The sequence below is a fragment of the Trachurus japonicus genome, chromosome 5 (genome assembly GCF_045865225.1).
Source record: "Trachurus japonicus isolate A0001 chromosome 5, Traja_1.0".
NCBI lineage: Eukaryota > Metazoa > Chordata > Actinopteri > Carangiformes > Carangidae > Trachurus > Trachurus japonicus.
Genome location: NC_140911.1, coordinates 15,091,672 through 15,117,472, shown reverse-complemented (window position 1 = coordinate 15,117,472; position 25,801 = coordinate 15,091,672). Strand labels below are relative to the sequence as shown.

Below are 25,801 nucleotides of genomic sequence, written 5' to 3'. Positions count from 1 at the left end.
GTGCCCATAAATCTTGTTGGGGGGAATTTTTTTGTTTTAAATTATCAAGTGATCATTAAACAACATTGTGTAGCTTGCATATAAATGAAATGCCACAATTAACATTAAATGGTTTGAAATAAAAAGCTAATAATGAAGGGACTGGCCTTTAAAATTCTATTCAAGTCGAGTCTTGCATTGACTGTCCTTTAACTGCTTGATTGACAACGACAGATAGATTGAAATTGTAATCTGACTCTGTCGCAGTTGTTATTTTCCTGTCACACTAACCACTAACTATACGTTTCAGGAAGCAGCCTCTCTCAGTTATCTAGAAATCTCAAACATCAAACTGGTTATACTTACATACCGTAAGAGGTTATCAACCCTCAGCGAAATTTTCCAAATGACTAAGTAGCCTACACATGCTTCCTGCAGCAGCCACTGCAGGTACACACCTGTGCTGAATTCCCAGTCAGACCTTTATGTCATGCATCTGCAAACTGTTAATATTCGTCCCATAGAAATAAATGAATAACAAGCCTAAATTCAGCTATGTGTCTGCAAAGGCGGATGATTTATCACAGGGTGTAATCTCACACACATCATGCCAAAGTTTGAGTTTCATTAGGGAAAAGCTTATACGCAAGATACTTGAATAAATATGCATCGGTATTTAGGGAAATAGGCCTTCTGTGTGTATTTTTGCTTCCTAGGAAGAGTTAGATGAATAGATTGATATCACTTTCATGTCTTCATGCTATGAAGCTACTGCAGGGAGTTCTGATACTCGTCTTAGCATTACCACAAGAGGAGGAAGGGGCAAGGCTGAATTAGATGTTCTGTGTTAGGTGGATGTTATTATCTCTGGACAGAGCCAGGCTACTTGTTTCTCCCTGTCCACAGTCTTTGTTCTAAGCTAAGCAAACACACTGCTGGCTGTAGCTTCATATTTACTGTATGGTCATGAGAGTGGAATACATCTCTTTATCTAACTCTTGGCAAGAAAGCAAATACATTTCATTCAAATATATTTCTAAAAACTGCATTCCTTTAAATTTCATTTCAGATAAACCAGTTTAACCTCTGTCACTTGGAATATTCGGTAACACTACATAATAGGCTACTACCCGCGTCTTAGTGTGTACCTACCGTTCACTTACCACCTACTATACCCCAACTTCCAAAGTAACTCTCACTCACTTCCTGCACGTACTTTCCCATGTCTAACAGTAACTAGGCTCGTTAACTTTTTGTATTTCATCCTGGAAACACAAACAATAGCTACAGTAATGTAATAATGTATATCTTTATTAAAGCAGAAGTAAGCGGAATGTTTGCGTCACTCTGCTCTGCTGTAAACCGAGGAGAAAACCTTCCTTGTATCCTACAACCTTTATCCAACGAGGAGAGAGAACGGCATAAAGGGGATGCGCATGAATGTGGTGACGTAGGGACGAGGACCAATAGATCCATGACGAGGGCGGGGACTGCTAACTCCATCGGCTGACAAGAAGTTAGCCAAAACGACCGGATCACTTAATTCTGCTTTAAAGATGTATGTACACAAACAATAGCTACAGTAATGTAATAATGTACATATATCTTTATTAAAGATAAATACATATTTAATGTACACATATGTACAAGTAAGCAGGAGTTACACTGTACTTCTCTGGAAGTTGGGGTTAAGCAGGTGGTAAATGAAAGTAGGTAGCTACACTAAGAAGCGGGCCGTATTATATAGTGTATATGTGTAATGTTCACACAGTAAAAAACACATGCTCGCTTCCTGCATTAGCAACAGGATGCATCCAGCACCACAATCTTCTGTCAGACTTTTTACGGTCACTTGCACTTTTATACTGTATGATTCAGAATGTAAAAGCCGGATGGCATCTTAAGCAACATTATCAAAGAATGTAATTTCCATTTCTATGTTCAACTTCAGTGAGCGGCACCTAAAAGACTACAGACTATACCACAGTGTGGGTGACTCTCATTCCCCTGTCATTACTGGATGTTTACGCTGTGAGCAAACTGGCTCAGTTCACCACTTTGCCAGCATGGGGGGGATGTGGACGGATAGCCTCTGCTCTCTGGGCGATGCCGGGGCCACTGATGCTGAGCCGAGTGGCTGTATAGCAACAGGCAAACAGCTCAACAAAGCGGCAGGTCCTCTGGGGACGTTGTTAGAGCTGCTGCTCTCTTAGGAACAGTGTGGGGAGGCCAAGGCAGCATGCAATTTATCTGTCAGATGACACACGCACACACACACACACATACTGTGCAATCCCCAGAGGAATAAGAAAGAGCCTTAGTAGTAAGTTCTGTTATGTGAATATTGCAGCTCATCAAGAAGCAGATTGTTGTTTTATTATTATGGAATAGAGCAGAAAACCACATCATTGAGAGAGAGAAAGAGAGAGAGAGAGAGAAAGAACATCACATTGGCAAGACAAGGTTAATGTTTTTTATATGCAGGTACCAAATACAAGTCAAAATTGTTTTTATTTATTTATTTTTTGTTTTGTGTGTGTGCATGAAAAGACTTACAATGCAATTTATAATATCCAAACACAAATCACAAGGACACGGGCAAATTCTTTCAAGGAAATTATAGGGAAATAATATATTATATGAATTCCAGATGAGTGCTTAAAGTTGCTGTAATAGTTAGGCTAATCTCCTCAGTTTGTGTCCAGCAGCAGGCAACTGTTTTTTTGTTGTTGTTGTTTTTTTTTGTATTAAAAAGAAAAAAAAGCATTTTTTTGCTAATTAATCTGATATTTTGCCTGAGGAGTTGGTTACGACGAAACTAGAGCTAAAAAGAGACTGAATGTGAATGGGACTTTTTCCCATTTGGCAAGAAGAAAACTCCAGCAGCAGTGTGCTCAAAACCTTTATACTGGTTGCTTCTATGGTTTGCTCTGTTCCCTTTGAAGTCAGTCCACATACTTTCAGCCTTTGTTTGTTGTCTGTATAAATAAAATAAATAAATAAATAAAAAGACACTAGGAATGAACCTTGAGGAACCCCACATGTATAAATCTCTTATAACCCCAAAGACACAGTAAAAAATGTTTGTAGCTCTCTAATGCAGAAGATTGAGATCATAATACATGCTGTAAGGTTACAATGGGTCTCATGGCTGAATATGGGCACCCTTATGCCCCCTAAACAAATACATTATTATTAAAAGAGATCTCTTTTTCTTTCTTTTCTTTTTTTCTCTCTCTCTTTCTCTCAATCAATTCTGCTTTTTATTTTATTTTATTTATTTATTTTTAATTCAAGGTTCACGCTTCCCACTTCTATTTCCAGGTCACTTTGGTGTAATTTCAACTCTTTCGCTTATGTAAGATTGATTCTGTGTTAGTGGATGAATGACTAAAATCCACCCGTTCAGTTAGACAGTGCTGATATGCGTGTGTCCATTCATTGAGAAGTCTCGGCCTATTGTTAAATTAAAACTTCTTCGGCCCACTGGTAGTAAATTAGCAGGTTTGCTGGAGGAGACTGGCACCGCACGGGCACACATTTCCACACACATGGGGTGGAGGGAGGGCAGGGGAGGGGACATGCTTGTGCGCAATGGAGACAAGGGGTGGGAGGGGTGAGGTATGGGGGGGACTATCGTCATCTCAGAGTGTGGCGAGAGGGCCCGCCTTGTGGCTTCCTGGCCCCCTGCACCGGACGGGTGTATAATATGCGCATCCAAGTAGCCGGGCGGCGGGGGCCACTGGACGGGTGCAATGTGACGGGGGTCGGGAGAGACTGGGACTCAGCCTTTAACCGCGTGGGTGGGAGGGTTTAACCATTAACCACCATTAACCATTAAGGCAGCTGTGCAGAGCCGGTACCGTACATAAGGCGTGCACACCGGCGTCCACGCCTCAGCCTGAGCGCGTTACCAGGAGGTGGAGGATACACGCAGCCGGCCACACGGAGTCCCCCGTGCTGCTCTTACTGATCATCACTCACTCCGGTTCGTCCGCTTCAGTCTCCACTGTGGACCGCTGTGGACCGCTGACACTTAGAAGGTAACCAACGCCGAGGAGCCGCGTCGCTTCACTACCTGCTGGACATTTCAGCTCTAATTTCATAACAGAACGGGCGAGCGGCTGCGAGAATTATGTTTAAAGCCTAAATATCTGACGGAATGTGTCAATTGTCGGCTCAGACTGCAAAAGCTCAACTTCTGCCTTAGGTATTTACGTGTGATGTGGATAACGAACAGGGCATTATTGTGCGTTTGCATTAATTTTATTATGTGAGTTAAATTCTCGTGGTGATAGTGGCAGTGACATGGGCTCCAGCCCGGTGCTGGAACAGAGAGCCCTCTGCCCTGGTTTAAATGAGCAGTAGAATAGAAAAGGAGGGCTCGGCTATTCAGTCCTGACCAGGGGAGCACTAATTTACGCCTTTGCCATGTTGGGTTCGGGTGGTATTGGTCCTGACTACTAAACAGAGGATTGTTTAAGCGGGGAAAACCAGTCAGTGTGCGGATGTCGCAACATGCAGGCTGAGGGGAAGCTGCATCCAGTCAGCAGCAGTAAGACTGGAAGCCTACAGACTGGCCTTCAAAATAAAAGCGCGTGTATTTATTTGTTTATTTATGCACAATTTCTGGGAAAATAGTAGATGCATGTAATCTGTGTGTCGCCAGGCCAGGCGCATGGGATCGGCTATTTGGCCTTGTGTGGCTATATGCTGAGCTGAAATCTGATCTGGTCACAATAGAGGTCACACCAGGCTTACCGTTATCTCTTAGCAGGTATGGGATATTTTGTTATAGGCTAACACCCTTCATCACAAGGCAGCATCATTGTGAAATTCAGATCTTTATGTTCTTTCTCTTGCTTAATTAATTGAAAATATCATTGTAGGTTCACCTCTAATGATGTATTTCTCTGTTTCCATGAGGAGGATAAACATAAGGAGTTTCACCCATCTTTATTGAAGAGCATGTAATATCAATTTGAGGACATGATTTATTTATTTCATGTTCAGATACACCCTTCCCTCCTGTGTGAAAGCCCCCTTAAATTTGTGAACGCGAAATGTTGCTGTGCAACAGCTAACAACAAAACATAGTTGAGGAATGAGAAAAGTAGCTAACAACATCAAAGTAAAAAAAGAACGAAAGAAAGAAAAGTAGCTAACATGTTGAGATAGTAGAAAACAAAGTAAATACAATGAGCTACTACATTTTAAAGTTGCAACTGGTTAAATTTATTGTGTGTGTATTTTTCACCGTTACTATAAAAAGCAAACATTTTTGTTGTTAGTTGTTTCCAAGCAGAGGTGTTCAGGTTTAAGTGCAACACCAGGGACCTTATGAATAGATGTAATAGTATTCAGTCTGCCACGAATATGACTGAAGGAAGAAAATAGAAAAAACGTACCTGAACTGCTTGACTTTGGCAACTCGCATTAGCCAGAGATTTGCTAGACTACTAGTCCAGAGGAAGGTGACTAGTAGCCTCCAGCACACTGATGGGGAAGTATTGTGTTATGCAGCTATTGTTGTACTTTATGCAGCTATTGGAGTGTGTATTATAAAAGTTGTAAAGAATTCAAGGGAAGCACATTTCATAAAGCCCTTGGGGGTGGGGGTGGATGAACTCGGTTATCACCCGTCCACAACACTGTAAGACGTGCCCTCAAATTGATAGACCATGCTGTTGAATAAAGATAGGAAAAAACCTAGTAGTTTGCAGATCAAATTTGTTATTTTGTTTAAAGGTACTTGAGATTTTCAGTGTATGATGGTTTGAGTAGAGGAAATGCATGCTTAGTTGAAAATTCTATAAAATGTAAATTGTTTTTTCTACCTGCATAATTAAGGCTCATTCAAATTTCCTTAAATTACCCTCTTGTATGTTGCAATTTTTAAGTACACAGTGCAGTTTTTACTCTGACTGCAGATTACGGTTGTGGAAGAATCAGTGGGTTGTTTATTTTGAAAGGCACAACAGGAATTATTGTCTTTGCAGTGCTGCTGCTTTGAACATGGTGGGATACTCTGTTTCCAGAGGATGCAAGCTGCACCTCTGTTAATGGTAGAATATTTTTAGACACCAGGAGGAAATTTGGCGTGGGATGTGTGTTTTCAAACTGACTGTTGGTTTCGTCTCGCTTCTTCCGTATTGTCAGAGCTTCATCCAGGGCTTTGAAAACTGTAAAAGTCTATTACAAAGACTTGCGTAGCTTTTGAGGCACTCATGGAAGTTAAGGTACTTAAGAATCGTCCACAGTATTTGTTCATTAAGATTTAAGCTGTTATTGTCGTTGTGGTTTTTTAGCATTATTTTAAAGATTAGCAATAATATTGTTGTGAATATTGTCTGGTTTTGTTTTTTTGAAGGGGGAAAATGGAAATGTATCCTATTTAATATACCGTACTTATATTTAAGACTGAATAATCAATAAATGTGTTCTTTTCCCAGGTGACTGTCCACTCTGGTTGGGAAGATACTTTACTGCAGCCGGTAATTCAATCCTCGGACTGCAGACCTTTAAATATCTCTCTTGAAAACCTCCCAGCATCCACGTGGTGTAAGGTGAGACATTCCCAGCCCGGTACACTGACCAGTCTGACATGATCACTGGACTGAGAGCGTGACCAGTCTGCGCTGTGATTTTTTTCCACTTCAGACCTGAGATTTTAGCTTTTTATTGAACTTTGAAGGACAGTTTTACAAGTTACTGGAGGGGATTTCTGTGGTGAGTCCCCAAGCACATTGTTTTCCTTTCTCGTGTGTGTCAAACCAGTATGCTTTCTTCTTTTTTTTGTTGGTCCACCGAGAGCACCTTGCAGTGAATGGAGAACATACTGGTTCTGCTCCCGAAGCACCGACAGGAACACGGGCTGTGCAGACACGTGGCTGCATGTGCCTTGCTGCAGGTTTTTTCTTACAGAGCAGTTTTCTCTTGGTCTTTAATAACGACATCCACTCCCTGTAAACCTCTTTAATGGGATAAATCAATTGGACTGATCAGGTTCAAAACCAGATCAGGTAACAAAATCCATTCTGACTTCCCCAGAACTGTAAGGGCAAGGCAAGTCTTCCAAAGGCTTCCGCATGGTACTTTGGTTGAACGAACAAGATAAACTCCCCGACATCGACATGTCCTCCGGGGCCATTGAGATGAAAAAGGAGGGAGGCCCCCTGACGCCGGCCTTCCTCAACTCCAACTGCTCTGTTCACCCGGTAATCCTCACCAAAGGCCCTGAGGAGGTGAGCCCAGGGACCGGGGACGCGGTGGAGCTCACAGAAGTCACAGCTTTCGCAGAGAGGGCTGGTGAGACCGGGGAGGATGAGGAGAGGTCGGAGATTGTGGTGGCGATGGACTGCCGGGCCAACGCCAAAGGGCAGCGAGAAGAGGATGCTCTCCTGGAGAACGCAAGCCAGAGCAACGAGAGCGATGACACCAGCACCGACCAGAGCCCTGAACCACCGGTGCCGCTCAAGGAGACCTCTTTCTCCATTGGTCTGCAGGTGGTGTTCCCCTTCCTGCTGGCCGGGTTCGGGACAGCGGCAGCAGGAATGGTGCTAGATATTGTTCAGGTGAGTGATCCAAATATGTTCCGTCATGTAGATAGAGAAAATAAAGCATATAGTAATGTTTACGCCGGTTAGAGTCAGATTTCAGATTTATTTATTTTTTTAAAAATGGGAACAGTACATATTGATGGACATTGACATCCCATTAGAATTAGAAACTTCAAAATCCAATGTAAGAATGTGTGGTTAATTCACGCGAAACCTTCAAGGTCAAGGATGGGAAATAGATTTGGAAAGGATGACTTGAATGTTTTGGATACTTTGGGGGAGATGTTTAGTGGTGGAGAACTGAACGGTTAAATCCCTACAAGAACATGTTAAACTCCACAATATTCCATTGTAAAGTCTTGTCACCTGTGAAAAACCAAACATCCGTGTTATTTAATCCTTGGATGACGTTCATCTGCAGTATCTGAGCAGAAACCAGTGTGCTCCAGACAGACCATGTGTACTAAGTCAACATGTGGGATGGGCTCGTTCCTTGAGCATTTGAATGAACTGGTTTAGTGAGCTCTATTCACCTTGGCATGTGTCTGCTGCTGCTGCTGGGCCTATCTGACGGCATGCCTTTGGGAATGGGTGGATTGGGCAGTTGTCACACACCATGGGGGTATTTACATAACTCTTTTCTCCTCTATAGCCTGCCTCCATGTCCCCAGGGCTGTCACATACTGGTACACAGTGTGTCTCCTAATGGCTCGTCACACACCCCTCTATTAGAGATCTGACATACTTTGATACAATAGAAAGTAGAGGAGAAGGTGCTCATTGTGGTGCAGTGTAGAGCCAGAGAACTGTTTGGTCCACTCTGCCTCCAAGAAAAGAATAAAACTCAACTTATAATTTCTGCCTTTCATTCTTTTCCTGTCGACTCACTGTAGTCGCTATCCTGCCCTGAGTGCATCTAAGTGTGCAACGTGGAAATGCAGTCCAAGGCATGCTGACAGGTCATATATTCCTTAAAAGGCAGTCTGTGATGCAGATAAAGCTAGAGGTGTCGAGCTGCCAGGAGACCAGTCCAGGCACATTGTGTACACGCGGACTGATGCCAACATGGTGGACCCCAGGAACCCGGCACACAGAGAAGGGGGATAGGCAGGGGGATACGTGTGGTTTCTTTGAGCACCTGAAATGGCAGCAACACTACAGTTGAGCTAGTTAATAAGGAAACAAAACAAAATACAGAGCAGTATCAAAGCCTCCATTACCATGTGGTTAGGTATCCTCACTAAAACCAGGAATGCAGAGGTTTGAGGTCAAAAAAGTTTTCATGCTGCCTCAACTTAGGCACCATGCTGCTGCGGTCTCTCCAATTTCCAAAACACTAAGTGCGCCATTCCTTTAGAGGTGAGGCAGAGAAACAGGAGTTACAGATGGTACAGGGTCTTATCTCTCCCCCTATAGTCTGTGGGCAGACCTTGGAAGAAGAGCTTGCAGCGAGATGTAGAGTGAGGCTCGTATGACCAGACTGCTCTAGTGAGTGCGGCTGAGCATCTAGCAGGTTGTCTCACTGCCTAATTCCCCCTCCATGAAACCATGAAACGCTAACTCAGCTAATCCTCCCTGTCCTTGCAGGAAGGTAATTGTCTAACTCTCTCTCGGTCTCACTCTCAGCCTCTCTCTCTCCTTCTCTCTCTCTGTCCGACTGTGCCAGTCCCTTTGCTAAAAGTAAGTTCTGAAAACTGTAATGTTCTTGAGTCTTTAGTTAAAGTGTCTGCCTGGCCTGAGTTGAGAAGTTGTGGCTTGGACCAGCACATGACTTGGCTTTTTGTGTCACTCTCTATAAGACACCTTTGAAATTCAACCGTTTTAACGTTGGCCACTTTGACCATATGTGGCACACACACACACACACATACACACAGAGCTTCTGGCCTCATTCCCACTCGAGGTTGGCCCAGAAAGGACTGTCCAGGCTGGTATAGGGGAGTGAGACGTCTGCATAGTTCTGCTCGGTGACATGGTAGCAGCAGTAGCAGAATGACCTAAAACTGTCAGTCTTTCACTGCCACGGCCAAAACAGAGTTTGAGGGTGACCAACTTCACTTGGACTTAAGGTTTCACATGTTTGTAAAGATCATGTAGATACTGTTACCTGGGAGTGGATGCGTTAAACGCCACATGGCTGTTTCGTAATCAGTCCTAAGATCCAATTTTAACTTCTTTCTCCTTCGTCTGCGCATTCAAACTGCAAACTAAGAATGCAGAAAATAGGTTACTACTGTGAGCTGTCATAATAATTTCTATGTTTGTCTGCCTCAGAGTCTAGCCATCTATCCTCTCCTGAAATGCCAAATGATGGGACACAGCTTCAGCCTGAAAAAACAAAACAGTCTAAAAATACAGGCTTCAGTAAACAGGAAATCATAGTCGACACAAAGATTTAACACCAGCCAAGCCCTCGCTGCCCACTAGCAGCCATTTTGGTCCAACCACATCCACTTGCCTGGTTATCACAGGAACCGCTGTGAAACCAGAGCGTGGGCTTATTCCCTCAATCTGAATCATCCTTCCCACCACTGGCCTCCATCCCTCTATGAATCAGCTCAAACTCAGATGTATGGAACTGCATTATATTTCTTCCAGGAGTTGTGATTATAATATAAAACCTGTTTTGTTAGTGACAACTTTTATTTTCAAAACTTTAATACATGTCTGACCATTCACACCCTGTTGCACTGATTAATTGCTTCTATTCATATCGGCCAGTTATTCCTAACATCTGATGACAGCGGATGTTATGTCCTGACAATCATTAACAACATATCAGCTCACAGCTATCAACACCTGACAATACACCAGACAGGCTCTTGGTTAGGATGTGAGTGATAGAGATTGAAAGGATTAGAGGGTTAGAATGCTTTTGTGTTGCACCAAGCCCTGGCTAATCTTTCACTTCATGCTGGATCCTAAGGAATCCTTGGAGGGGTCTAGGTTGCTTGTCCTGATTGGACTCTCTGGTCAGAGGGTTCAGGCGGCCTGAGCCCTCCGTCCGCAGTCCATACCTCGGGCTTCTGAAGTTCTTAGCTTAATGTAGGGGAATCTCTACTCGTTATACTCCACACAACACAAAAATCCAATGGATCTTGTTCCCCAGTTTTCATCTATTTAACGCCAGTAAGATCTTAGAGCAGTGCCGATGTTAATCTCTTGGGTTCGACTCCTGAAGACCCATTAATCTTGACCGACCATGGCTACGCTAATTTGACCCTCCATTGCATGTGTTACCACATGACTCCACCATTCATGCTGCAGCACCAGGAAAATGGAAACATACACCACCTGATGTAGTGTCTGTGACGCTGCCCGAGTTGCGTCGACATCGCATGCCATCAGGCTCAGCTTCCTGCTCAGTACAGCAAGTACAGTGATCGCAAATAAAATGGGGCCATGTTACTCAACTGGGCAACCCGACCCTTGTGGGGCTTGCATACCAGAGCTCCTATAGGTCTGTACACAGAGGTACTGGGGTTGTCCTGTAGAGTTCTTAGAACTGAGGAGGTGGCCATGAGAGGGGGGGGGGGCTCGTTTGGCTCGGAGCCAGTATTCCATGGAGACAACAACATATATCACCACGGGGAGGCAAAGAGGGAGATAGGAGAGAGAGACAGAAGTAGAGAGAGAGAGAGAGAGAGAGGGAGAAAGCTTGAAAGCATGCGGCTGTGAAAGAGGAGAGGAGTGCTCACAGAGGTGCTCACAAGGCTGCTGGGTTGGCAGAGGGCAGCGAGCCAAGCTAAGGGGCTGGCTGTTGGAAAGGAGCTGTGCTTGGCCTGGTGACAGCAAGTGGATAGGCAGAAGGAGTTTAACCCAAAACTGAGCTTTCGGGCCACACCTACTGATACAACACACACTGAAGCGCAGACGACACCCCCTTATCAGCGCTGTACATCTGGATGCACAGTGGGAGCAACACAGTGAAACAGAAACAGCTAGCTCGTGCGAGAAAATGCAGGCCAGCAGTGTTTGTGTGTAGCTTAGATGTCGGCTACTCCTCTATTTTCCTCCCCTCGTCTATTTTCTCCTCTGCCTCTCTTTTCTTTTCTGTGTCAGCCTCGGTGAATATTGATTCAGCTCGGGGCAGACCGGACTGTAAGTGCTGGGGGCCTGTGGGACGGCTCCAAAGATAAGCACTTTTTCTGGAGAAAGATCGATGGCCCAAGCTTTAGCAATTGCTTTGTTTCTGACCACAGTAGACCGCGAACCTGCTATCAGTGCACAAACTCTAATGGAGGCACAGTATAGGGAGGCACTTCACCACAGTGACAAGCTCACAGGGTGCCCACCTCTCAAGTACTGGCCATCAGCGAGGGAGGAGGTTATCAGGGGTCAGTGTTAATAATATAGGCTATAAATACCCCACTAAAGGCCATCTACTAGGCTGAGGAGACACGTTGCTCGCACATGCTCAACATGATTTGTTTTGTTTTTTTTACATATTTAAAGAAATGTGCTCTTTTAACGGTTGATATTTCTGAATGACTTACAACAATCTCCTACTTTCACACCTAAATTTAATGGGAGTCATAAGGTAACAAGCTAGGTTGTCTTATTTTAAACCATCCCACAAAGACCCATTTAGCTGACTATTTCTCCAACTAGGGGAAAAGCCATCGTTAGGCTAAACAAGACCTGTTTTAGCAATTCAGAGATCTAAATGTTTTCTTTCTAGACAGTCTGATTTAATTACTTAAGACTGTGTGGTATAAATGTCCCATAATATACGTAAACAGAAATGTTAATAATTACAATTATTGTTATTATTATGTGTTTCTATTTCGCCATGGAGGTTATACTGTAGTAAGATGTGAGGTGGTAAGTAGCAGATGTGTAGACTAGTGCGTAAAGGTGGAAGAGGGGAATCACAAGGGAAAGTGGAAAGTGGAAGCCAAAAGAAGAACAATAATAAATCATTTCACCATAAAGCCCCGATGACCTTGGTCTTGTTAAAGGAGAGCCGACATGATACATAGTGTGAAGGGTCTGCAGAGACAGACTATCTGGCCCATCACACAGGTCTGGTTTCACCACTGAATCAATAAGAAAGAACAAGGTCACGGGGACCCAGAGACATCCTGCTCCCAACCAAGGAGTCACCCTGTGTAGTGTGTCTCTGTGAATCTATCTGGTATCAGTATGACCGTGTATTTACTATGTTGTGTTATTGATATCACATGTGATTGTTGCAGCACTGGACAGTGTTCACGGAGGTGTCGGAGGTGTTCATCCTGGTCCCAGCGCTGTTAGGGCTCAAAGGCAACCTAGAGATGACGCTGGCCTCCAGACTCTCCACAGCGGTAAGAAACATGCATGTGTGTTTATGTGAGAGTTGGCCGTGTGTGTTCTTGAGCTTGTTGAATTAACAAATTTACAGTATTCCCTGCCAGAAGTGCCATAGTTTGCACTCTTTTTTTGTTTTAACCATTAGATCTATGTAGTTGTAATTTTTCAGTTTCACTCCCTTATTTATAACAAGTTAATTCCTTGTCTAACTTTAGCCCAGAGGATTTTTTTCATATCACTGTGGCTGTCTCACCTCAAAAGTTACCCAGTCTGTCCCATTGCCTCTTCCTCTGAGACTGTCAGACACATTGAAACTGATTGTTCTTGGGGGTCAGAGGTCATATTGCCAAACGTGACTTGAGTTTCAGGTAAACTGATAGCAACATTCCTGCCCTCTTCTTTGTTTTTTTTACGTTTCCTCTGACCCTGCCCGCCGTGTTCACCTGATTGCACAGGTTAGTCTGCTGTTTCAACCTGAACTGAAAGCAGGTGTCTCAAGTTTTTCAGCTATAACAAGGATATATGACAATATGTATAGTGCACACTATTATTCTAATTTGGATGCTGTATTTTTGTCTTTAACATCTTCTATTAATGCTGTTTTTGATACTGAAATTCAGTGGTCCTGCAATCAGCTCCTCCTGAGTTAATAGTATTGTCCTTTGTATAGTCCGAGGGGTCAATGACCTAGCAGCATTGCTAACCAGAGGTTAGCAGCACACACCCTTACTTATGAATCCATAAGAGAATTAGCCCAGTATTGCTCTTAAGCACACCAGTCCTCACATTCTTTCCACTGGCCTCAAGGAAACAGGTGACGAAGCTGATTAGCATCGCTAGCAGCGGCCCACCCAGCGTGGACGGCTCAGCTCATTCATACAACAAAAATGTAGTAAAACAAGATATTAGAATTAGTCTGACACGTTTCAAGTTTTTTGAAACAAGTAAAGATGGGCATAGCATACCCCGCAATCACGTGTCCTCAGTGCTGTATGTCTTGGAAAAGTTCTATATCTCCGTCCAATAGAGTACAAGCTACAAACATTCACCACCAAATATGCATTGTACCATATAAAATGATGAGTTATGATAACATTATAAAATACTTTCAGTGTCAAATTGTGAATGGGTAATCGGCAAGGTGCCTTTATTCACATTACACTTGAAACCTGAAATCAGTCAGTCAATGAATGAAGTGTTTGGAACATATGAAATCTGTGTCAGCTTGGCCTGTCTGTATTATGTTGCTTAAAGCTGCACGTGTTGTCCTACATTTTAATTATGCTAAATATATAATCTGCTCTGCACTCTTTCCGTAAGCCAAGAATGATGCGAGGCAATTGATGCTGACCTTTTGTTTAATTTGAATTGCTGTTTTGGACAGCGTTTGGTTTCAAATTTGTTTCAGTGTTAATGTGAGTGAATCACTGATTTAAACAGTTGCTTGTGCAAATCAGAGCTCTAAGTCAAGACACGAAGTAAATTTATTAGATAAAGTTTATTTTACTTTGAAAAATCTGTTATATGGTGATTTAATATGGAACAATTTACAGTGAAACTTGTATTTTAAATAAATATAGTGTATCAGTCCCAAAAGGATTTGTCAATCTTCACGGTTTTCACTAAGTAGAAAAGGATTCTCACATCCATCATCACAAAGTAGGCCAGGGTTGCTGTTTGTCCTGAGACATGGCTGTTAGCTCTCTGCTGGCTGGCCCCAGCAGGACCACGTTTCTTTCCACGCCGCCGCTAATTATGAGCAGATTAAGACCACTGTAAGTTTCCTAATGCGCTTATTACTGAAAAAAATAATGTAATCCCTCGTACTGGCTGGCTGTAGGAGTTTGCATTTCACATGACCGTGTTTCCTTTCTTTTTGTTTTCTCTTTGGTCTTTTTAGGTTCTTTGTCTTTGCATATCTCACTGAAATTAAGCTCTCTTTACAAAATTGTTTTCACCAAAAGAAATAAGCAGTTGTTTTCTCTGGTCTGTCTCATTTCCTCTCATGTTATTGAGCTTAATTGATTGTAGGTATTTGGAAAAGGATTTTTTGTGAATTAGTGGAACTTGGCAGCACCTGCATGGTAACTGGTGCCAAAAATACGGCGTAATCAGAGATTACAACAGCTACTAAAAGTCTACTTTATCCTCATCTTATGTGTATTAAATGTTTCAACATACACTCATTCATGTAATGTATGTTCAGGCTTGTAAACAACAGCTTTTCTCCTTGGTTTACCAGTAGGAATTAATAGCATCATTATTTAACTGAGAAGCCTGTTGCTGCTTTTGAATCTAGGGGTATTTCATCCTCTCATGTGTCTAATGTCGTCTGTGAATCACTTTCACAACATTCACAGTGCTCCATCTCTGTGATGATCCAAACACCACTAATCCAACCACCCACTCACAAACTGAAAGCTCAGGCCTTGGCATCATGTTCACACATCATCACATAACACCAGACCATGCTTATGTGAATTCCCGAGCTTCATCTGTGTGCTGAAACTGTTTGCATGTTGTCCTTCTAGAAGCTAACTTGCAAAAGCTTTTTTAACTGTTATTATATGAAATTAAAGCTTCTTATCTGAACCACTGAAGGGTTTTGGAGATAATAGTTCCGACTGAGAGCCACCATATGACTCTTTTTGCATGTAGAGTTCATTGTGAGTGTGTGATGCCCTCAGTGCTCTGCACAGATGTTTGGTTTTCTCTTATCTCTCCGCCTTAAACCTTCTTATCAGTATTTGTGGCAGTATGCCCCACCCCTCCGAGCGACAGCATGGCTGTCATAGTAGGAGGCATCCATGTACATGTCCACATGGCAGTGGTGGGTGAGGACTTGGAGTATGTTTGCAGGGTTATAAAAGCTGTATATTTGGCAAATACACAAGTTATAGTGACGCACAGTCCAGACATGTCAGTCAGGCTTGTGAGTTTTCCCTGTCGCGTTGCCAGACATAATCATCAAGTGGGGACGGTGCTTGTTGAGAGATTCAAGCAGGAGGGAAAAGCTGCACACATGCACACACACGCCAGAAAAAAAGGAAAAAGACCATATCTTCATCATCATTACTGTTCATCATTATTATTCAGTCCTGAAGGTCCTGTTTTATTTGTCCACTTGAATTGGCAAATAAAACTGGAGTATTGGTTAGTTAACATGTCGTGTCTTGTAAAAGCTAACACCTTAGCAAATAGTTGCCTCCTTATACAGTACATCTCACTGACACAGAGCAACACTCAGATTCATTTCAGAGTCCTGTTTGTGGCCAACAGTCCAACCAAAAAGTCAAACATTGACTTCACTTTGTAGAGCTCAGTTTTGTTCTCTCCTAAACTCTTTAGCTGCAGCATGTTTGACTGCAGGGGTTGAACAGTGCATTTTCTACGAAACTAGGATATTAATAGTGCCAAAGGCTTAGCCTACTGTGTAAGCCCAGACATAATTACAATAATAGCAATAAAATTCCAGCACTATGCAACACTTTGACAAATTAGTTGAGTAACTATTTATGTCCAGAATATCCAGCAATGCAGCTATTTGGTTCAACCTTAACATTTCTGGAGTTTGTAAATTAATATTTCCAGCATTTACAGGAATACAGCAATGCCATATTCAGTGACAGTCCATTATAACAGCACTTTTTTTTGCATCAATCCATCTCACTCAGTTAAGTATGTGAGTATTGTATAACACTTTAAGTCAACCCTTGTAGAGGGGTTAACATTTGGAGTGTTTTACCTCCAAATGAAGCGGTTTAGATAATCTGTCTGAACTGTGGGATCATCTGACTGCTCGTAATTCATGTCTCTCTATTCTGTGATCTCAGCCACTGTCTCATACTGTGATAAATATGAAAGTCAAAATAACAAAAATATAATAAATAATAATAATAATAAATACATCTTGATACATTTGTATTAACAAGTAGCCCTCACCTCCATCTTTTGATTGAATTGAATTACGGTCGTGAGACCTTCCTCAGAGTGTTATGAGTGTTGAACACTCACACTTGAGGAAGGTCTTACGACCAAAACATTAGTGAACCAATAATAAATGGTGATGCCAAGTAAGAAGCAGTGTGCAAGTTTCTACTTTTCTATAGACCGTAAGCTACACTGACCTCTGCACCTGCAACAGAAAATAGATGGATGTGCGGGTACTCTCTTGAAAAAAATTGAATTGAATTGAATTGAATAAGTTAAGTTATTTAAGTTAATTTCGTTTATTGAAACAGGACAGTGTACATTACCATTAGTCAATTGAAAAAAACAATGAAAAGATGGTTGTACCAGATTTAGCCCTCGGGCTAATTTCCATCTGTAGTCCTGACACCCCATCTGTAGTCCTGACACACAACTAAAATAAACTTTATTAATCCTGAAGGAAATTCTTGATGCCAGCAGCCCATGTATACATTCATTCCAAACAACACGACAATAAATAGACAGAATAAATGGATAAAGAGACAGACAGTACCCTTAAAAATATATCTAAAAATGTGTAATCACATAATACAGTGGTTTATTATAAAGCCATGCATACAGCGGATATGTGTTTCCATTGGCCCAAATGTTTCCCTTCCCTCTGCATATGTAAATGTTCGGGGGCAGAGAGGAAGAGGAGATCCTCTGTTTGTGTCCTCTCAGTGTGGATGAGCATTAGGATCATTGCTGGACACACAGTAGGCCTCTGTAGCCACAGCAGCCACTTGACGCTTGAGACCATCACTGTGTGTGTGTGTGTGTACATGTGAGAATGTGTTTGTGACTGTGTGTGTGTGTGTGAGAGGAGATGAGATAAGTGGAGTCGGCCGCAGGGTGGGGGATCAGATCAGAGTGTCTTTGTCCCGAGAACTGGCATTGTATTGTTCAGATGGGACCAAGAGACAACAGCATGTACACATGCTGTATACCCCCACACACACACAGACATATGGAGATGATAATACGCTGACCTTGTGTGTTCTTTGACTCTTTCAGGCTAATATTGGTCAGATGGACACAATCAAGGACATGTGGAAGATGATCATGGGGAACTTGGCCCTCATCCAGGTAAAGGAGAGACCACAGTGTCACAGAGCATCTCTGACCATGCTAACATGTACTTAACAAACCAGGTTACTGGGAAAAATCAGGCTATGGCAAGAAATCAGATAATGAGTTTACATATGCTTCGATTCAACTTAGTTTTCATGCACTCTGAGAGCATCAGGATGACAGCTACTGGTAGGGATCTTTTCTTTCATTCAAGTTCATGTTTGTCACAGCAGAAGGATGGTCCAGGATATTTCTGCACAAAAAAAATCTGAACGTTGTTTTATATCGTAAACGGTTTTTTGAACAGAAAAAGACACATTTTTCTATTAATCCCTCACTTTGATGGAGGAAACACAAGTGTCTCATTTACGTGACATTTCAGGGATCAAGTTACTGCCAAACCAGGGAACAATCGGGTTTCGTAAGTGCTCTGTGTTTACAGTAACCACAATGATTGATCACAACGGGGCGTAGCAACAACACTTGTGTAATGTATGACAGCTCTCATGAACATGAGCTCTCAGAAATCGGAAAAGCCAAAACATAATCTGCAGGAAAGCACATAATTAGTTAAGGTACACCTCCCACTCACTGTCTGATCCGACAGCAGTTTCAGAGTAATACAAGTATAAGTTGTCCCACCCCAACCCAGAAAAGACATGTGTTAAAAAAGATATCTAGTGGGGAAAAAAGAGGCTTGATGGGGAATAATTTGTTCGAGAAAATGTAGGATCTTGCAGAGTTACCAAGCTCATGTCATGGGGGGACACGCTCTTCTATGACCAGAGATCAGACCAGCTTGACATTCAAATTTCACTGGTTCACCCTTATTTAAAGGTTAAAGGCTGTATGAAGGTAGATGTCCATCACTTTTTGGTCATAAAGCAGGTCTAAATTCTATATTAATACTCTGAAAGTATCAAAGACACAGTCCCACTCACTAGCACCCATCATCCAAGATTGTAATATTTGTTTTCTGTCAGTCTTTTCCCCAAATCTGCAATATTTCTATTCAGTTGCTCAGCCTGACCTGTTGTCAGGGCGACCTGTAGCTCCAGAGAGAAGCCTGAGAGAGGAGATGCAAAATGACTCTGAGATGGTTTTTGGTTCTTAAAACTTTAAATACTTTTAAATTAACACTTTAAATACAAAGGAGAATAAAAGTGTAGGAAAAAAGTGGAAGAATGGAAAATATGGGAGGTTTAAGTCATTAAACAATTGTTTGTTATAGTAGCTCTAATGTGACTGTAGTTTGATGGTGGAGCCTGTAATCCTGTTGTTATCTATATATTTATCAAATATCAATATTCAATTAGTATTTCATTTCCTAAAGTGCACTCTTCACTTGAACTCAGTGAAGCAGCCACATCTCTGCCATTTGAAGTGGGCTTGTTGTTATGTAATGTTTGGTAAGTCCATAGTTCCTGGAACACTTTAAACTAGCGCTGGCCGGGTGCTGACACAACCTCCTATTTAGGGTCACCATGCACTCATACTGGTTCATACTGGTGCTCCATGAAGACAGTTGTATTGCATAATCCTGATCGGCACATGTGTTACTTGTTTTGTTGGTTTAGTAGTTTGTCACAATGTGAAACTGTGTGTATAGACACTGCTGCCTAAACATATAAAGCTTATAACTGTGACTTGTTTTCATATGAAGGCTGTGTAAGCTTCAACAGTGAGTGGGTTTTAAAAGCTGCTCAGTTGTAACAGGATAGCCTCGCCTCCAATTTATCTGGACTTGATATGTTGACTGCATTCAATAGCTACATTAATCATTTTAATGTGTGCAGGTCCAGGCCACAGTAGTGGGGTTCCTGGCCTCCATAGCTGCTGTGATCTTTGGCTGGATCCCAGAGGGACACTTCAGACTGGGCCACGCCGTGCTGCTGTGTGCCTCCAGCGTGGCCACCGCCTTCATAGCCTCTCTGCTGCTAGGTACGATTTGACTTTGCTTCACCGTCACAATGTTTTCTGTCATTAGTTCTCCATCTGAAGGAGAATGTTCTTTCACACACAAAAACAACATTTAGCAAAACATCAAAACAAGTGCTACGGTGCTGTTTTTCACCAGACATCACAAACACACAGCTGCAGTGAAATCAAAAACACTTGCTGCTTAATCGACACAGGAACACTGTGGCCTCTTTTTAGGCCAAACTCTGATTTACCACTTGTTCTCCACACAGAATGTGAGGGACAGTGATGCTTTAAGCTAAATGCAAATGCCAGCGTGCGGACATGCTCACAATGACAACGATTAGCAGATGTTCAGCAGATACAATCTATCATGCATGTCAGCATGCCGTGGAGATCGTCTTTCCACCAACAGAACGATGTTGCTAGCTAACACACTGAGCGGAGTGAGCAGGAGAGAGGGAGGAAGAGAGAGAGACAGAGAAGTTGTAGCTAAACAGGCTTCATAAGAAGTGTCTAAGAGTCTGTTCTGTAGAAAATAGAAATGATATACTGGGTTTTTAACTTTTTTTAACCGTCAGGTTTTCTTTTTTCAAAGTCTGAACTTTTCACAATCAAGCCCCCCTTCTATCTCTCTCTAGTCTTATATGACGGAAATATTACTCCATTAGCAGCATTTTCTACTCTGTTTGACTTTACAAGTCAAATCCAAAGGCATTAATGCAATGCCGTCTCCTAAACCTGACAACCCACAGGGCTCATCATGATCGGAGTGATCATCGCATCCAGGAAGGTCGGCATCAACCCAGACAATGTGGCCACACCCATCGCTGCCAGCCTGGGAGACCTGATCACCTTGTCGCTGCTGGCAGGCATCTCAACAGGACTGTATAAGGAACTAGGTAAACACACACACACACTGTTCGCATACTACATCTGACAGATTTCCCCACAGTACATACTGGCTACAGTCTTTACTCAGCTGTGGGGTGGGGGTGGGGAAGAAGTTTATTGAGGAGATGGGATGTAAAATATAATTTTATTTATGTTAATGAGTGTGAAAATGTTCAGCTTCATTCAGATGCAAATAGGCCATTCAATCTTGTCAGGGAGAAGGGAAAAAAAATAGTGTCACGTACACCACTAGTCCTCAGAGTGGGGATGTGGGGACCACCAGGATTATGGGGACCTGAGCAACATCTACAAGAAAAAAAACATATCAGATGGGGACGTGATGTAATTTGTGTCAGTTTAGGGGTCCTTCAGGTTAAAAAAAAGTTTGAGCACCACTAACACACAAATAGTATCAAATCAAACTTCTAATTACCAGCAGTATCTCCCAAATGAGACTGAATCACTCATACAGAATCAATATTTCAGAGACATTTGCTGCATTTATGATACAACATAAAGTGCCTTTAATGGCTCTGAAGCTGCCATCATAAAAATGCAGCAGCATGTGGAAAGAAGTGTGTAAAATGTGCCTCAGTGTCCAGCTGCGTGTGGTGAATAAGATGAAAGCTGCTCACCCCAAACCTCGCTGTGTTTTAGGGGCGAGAAACTCTATTGTCATCTCTGTGATAGCATCCTCACCACAGACTCCCCACAGCTGCAGTATTTCCACACAGACAGACAAACAGACAGAGTGATGAAACATCCTAACCCAAGTAGTCATCTGTCTGAGTCCCGCTTTAGTGTCTTACTCACTTTAACTGCCTCAGACTGAAACTATATTCAGCTCAAACACACAAAAAACACATCTGGTGTTTGGGTGTTGTGTTGAATTGTTCTTCTGTATAAACGTTGTGTTGTCAGTGGTTTGTGGTCCCCAGAGTCCACAGTGTCAATTTAGAAACTAACACCGCCTCCTAGAGACAAGACCAGGTACTGTGACCATCCGTCCAAATCCAGCTCAGGGTACTTCCACTGAGTTAAGTCAAAAGCCAAACTGTGTAATGAGCAGCTTTAGTTATATAATAGTTTATATAATTTAAGATTAAATCCTCTTTACCTGCTGCATTAATATCTGACTCATTTTAATTTATGAAGCACTTTTGCAAAGTGCACCAATGTGTCTTTTTATGTAATTTGGATTTAATTTTGATGAAGTCTGTGGTCCCTTTATCTTCAACAGCGGCAACATCAATGTGAATGTGCAAATTCCATTTATTAGACAAGTCCAGGCTTTTCCTCCTCTTCTTCACCATAAAGGCTCTTTGTTTACTCATGTGCCATATGTTAAGGATCATCATCCCAGTGAGTGATAAAATTAGGTTCATGTTTGATACATGAGCTTTGGGTCATGAGCTGTTTCTCCAGTTCTCCACACTTTCCTCTGTCCGTCATTTTGATCAGTCTTATGGTTTCCCCTCATGTGTTTTAGACCGCTCTTTCTATGCCTGATGTTTGTATCTTGTGTTGAGTCCCCTGAGGTTCTGATCATGATGTTTTAAACCTCACGATAAGCTTGGTGCTCAAATCTACCTTCTCTCCTTCTCATTTCTACAGATTACAACGACTATGCCAACCCACTGGTGTGTGCAGTGTTTGTGGCCATGTGCCCCCTATGGGTGCTGATAGCTAGGAAGATCCCATCCACCAGAGAAGTCCTGTACTCCGGCTGGGAGCCAGTCATCATCGCCATGGCGATCAGCAGGTGCAATGTCTTACTCTAACCTTTATCTAATCAGGGCAACGACAGTCAAACAGGATATGAAGGCAATGATTTCACTTGCTCCTTGTCTGTATTTTAGTGTCGGTGGTCTGATCCTGGACAAGACCGTCACTGACCCGAACTTTGCTGGCATGGCCGTCTTCACGCCAGTTATAAACGGTAAGGAGCTTCTCCGGTCAATTGAAAAATTAGTGCTGATGCCTTCAGGGAAATCGGGTGATCTCAGTAGCAGAGACTACTGGAAAGTAAGCTAATGTGTAAATAACAACAATACATGAGACAATGGGGGTTTAGATGTTTGATTCCTGAAGATGGGGACTAAATATAGGAAAATCTGTCCAGTGTTAAATGTGTTTGTTATCACATCCATCTGGTTTTATTATGTGTCAGACATATAGATGTATTTTACAGCAATATCCACTTGACAGATGGATGCAGCATATTGCTTTCATATTCTGATAATGAGAAATATCATAGCTGGAACAACATCTGCTTTCATCTCAGGCTCATCGCAGCAGTATTGAGGGTGTTGTGCTCTGTTTCCATGGTTTCATGCTGTGCGTTTGTTTGTGTGTGTGTGTGTGTGTGTGTGTGCGTCAGGTGTGGGAGGTAACCTGGTGGCGGTTCAGGCCAGTCGCATCTCCACCTATCTACACATGAACGGTCTACCCATGGGGGATCCCAACCCCACCCCCAGGAAGTGCCCCACACCCTGCACCTCCTTCTTCGGCTCCAGTAAGTTTCAGGGCGGCTGTGGAACGTTCCACTGTTTCTCTCTCTTCTCTAAAAACAGATGTTTCCATGTTGGTTTTTGGTTCCAGCTTCTGTCCTAAAACAACATGATCATTTTTTTCTGAAATGCAGGAGAAGCTTAGTGACAACCAGGCGCTGCGTCGTCCTATTTGACGTTAATGTGTGACTCCTTTTTTTCAGACGTAAACTCTCGCTCAGCCCGTGTGCTCTTCCTCTTGGTTGCTCCGGGTCACCTCGTCTTCCTCTACACCATCAACTCCCTGAGGGGGGGGCACACTACGCTGACACCCATCTTCATCTCCTTCTACCTGGCTGCTGCACTACTCCAGGTACACACACTCACTCACACTCATCCCTCTGGGGACACAGTGCTTTCCTTTCATCTCTTACCCTCCTATACCCTTAAATCCAATCATACCGTCACATGCATACATGTACTATACTATGTACTACTATATTCTATATTCACTGTATTGTTTTGTCTCAATAAGGATTTGTTTCGTTTTTTAAGCATACCAATCTGCACTGTCATTAAAGTCCCACTCCCGCGACCCTTTTCGGCCATTTTAAAACCAGCTCATTAGCCATGCACATTAGCCATGCACATTAGCAATGTACCTCTGGGGGGTGGGCGGAGACTGCGCTGCTCTGCACCCGCCCAGCCACCTCCTCGCACCCCACCCCCCCGCTTGCTGACAGCTGGACATTGTACAATTACAGATTCAGCGCGTTTAGCGTAAAACTCCACACTGGGATTCGATCCCAGACTGGAACATAGTCCTTGCTCATGGTGCAAGCTGCTCTACCAGGTGAGCTATACCTATTATACCTAGACAGCTACACCGAGCTGTGAAGGCTTTCACCTCTGAGCCAGATGCAGAGCGGGGCGGGAGCTTGTAGCACTAGTGCCCTCCCCTGGAGCTGTGACACCCTCAACTCCAGTCTTCCTGAAACTGCCAGTTCGCGTCTGCCATTGGTTCACAGCAGTTTGAAGGCAGAAAAACTCTGAAATGCAATTTTGCACTTCCTTCTCTGCTGATAAGTGCTCTAACACAAGAAAAATGCCACAGGAACATGTGAAAAGCTCAGAAAACACGATTTTCACGGGAGTGGGTCTTTAATGATAATCATAATTATGATTATTAACTGTATTTTTGTAGCATCATTTTAAGCAAGTGCTTTACAAGAAAGATATTACATCAACCAAGTGTTTCACATGAGTGGAAAAAAAGGTTATGAATGAATGATATCAATAATAACAAAATGTAAAACAAATATATGAAAATAAATGAATAAATAGAGAAAGATAAAAGTGGATTGCACTGGATGCATTGCTTCTGTAATTCTGTAAGTTTTCATTTAGGAACTGACAGGGAGTAGTTCCAGTGAACAATGTTTGCCTCTGTTTGGTCTCCCTCCAGGTGATGATCCTGCTCTACCTGGCAGACTGGATGGTTCACTGGATGTGGGGCCGCGGCATGGACCCAGACAACTTCTCCATCCCCTACCTGACTGCGCTGGGTGACTTGCTGGGGACTGGCTTCCTTGCCCTCTGCTTCCACATGCGCTGGTTCATTGGGGACAGAGACTCAAATGTGGGCAACTGAATGCATGCATGGACCAGACACACACACACACACACACACACACACATACAGAAAAAAAAATACTATGAAAAAAAGACCTCTCATACTGTACGCTTGCACACGACCCATTATCTGAAACTGGAAGATGTCTACATTTAAAGGGCTAATCTCCTGTAGGGCTCTGATTGATGATATAGTGCACTTAGAGGAATGTAACATTTCACCTTCAGGATGTCTGGACGCTGATGCACCTGCAGCAGCAGCTGCCAAGAATTCAGATAGTGTCTGTGTTTCACCTTGGAAACAATGGAAACACACATCTCCACCTCAAACACCCAACAAAACACAACCTGATGGATCCAGCCTCATAGACTCCACTACTCTTCCTTTATTCTACCTAATAACTGAGTCCTACTACTTTTGTTTTTATTATAATATTGACAATGATTATTATTGTTGGTAAATAATGCATTTGATATGAACCGATATCTGTTGTATGTGAGGGGCCAGTCCTCATTATTTTCAATGGGGACTTTAGCCCTCCCATTTTGTAAGATCAACTTTTAACACTTGAAAAACCAAGACATCAAAAGACAGCAAAAATATATATTTCCAAACAAGCCTAGAATGCTTAATCACCAAGTGCTATGTCATAAACAGAATATTGTGTGAAATCTAGTGAGTTTCACTTTAGATTCAGTAGATACATGGCTAGCTGTTTTCTCTGTTTTACAGAAAACAGGCTTGGGGAAGGTTTAATACAGGGGCCTGGACCGCTAACATAACAAGCTACAACGATTTTGGCTCCCATCAGCAGATTAATTAAGATTACGATTAATTAATTGGAGTAGGAACAGGGATCAGGAAATTGAGCTTGTGATTTTTATGTTTACTCCCTTACAATGCAGGCTTTAGAAATGGGATCAGATTACAGTCAAGATAAACGCTTACGTCAAACACTACAAGAACAGATTCACCTCTCAGTCTCTTAAAGA

General features: G+C 42.6%; 1 protein-coding gene across 1 annotated transcript; it reads left to right on the top strand.

Moving 5' to 3' along the window:
- Positions 1 to 3,877: 3,877 nt before the first annotated feature.
- slc41a1 (solute carrier family 41 member 1) lies at positions 3,878 to 25,409 on the top strand. Its single transcript, XM_085776507.1, has 11 exons — positions 3,878 to 4,022; positions 6,432 to 7,553; positions 12,737 to 12,844; positions 17,817 to 17,888; positions 19,670 to 19,814; positions 20,549 to 20,695; positions 22,302 to 22,449; positions 22,547 to 22,626; positions 23,068 to 23,202; positions 23,401 to 23,549; positions 24,642 to 25,409. Exons 2-11 carry the CDS (start codon positions 7,068 to 7,070, stop codon positions 24,825 to 24,827), a joined length of 1,656 nt encoding a protein of 551 aa, XP_085632633.1. The 5' UTR covers positions 3,878 to 4,022; positions 6,432 to 7,067; the 3' UTR covers positions 24,828 to 25,409.
- Positions 25,410 to 25,801: the final 392 nt, after the last annotated feature.

Excerpts from the sequence above, each read along its gene's own strand:
- slc41a1 (XM_085776507.1), top strand. The coding sequence starts at position 7,068 with ATGGTACTTTGGTTGAACGAACAAGATAAACTCCCCGACATCGACATG. Across the intron at positions 22,627-23,067 it reads CTTCACGCCAGTTATAAACG|GTGTGGGAGGTAACCTGGTG; the intron begins GTAAGGAGCTTC and ends TGTGTGCGTCAG. Across the intron at positions 23,550-24,641 it reads TGGCTGCTGCACTACTCCAG|GTGATGATCCTGCTCTACCT; the intron begins GTACACACACTC and ends GTCTCCCTCCAG.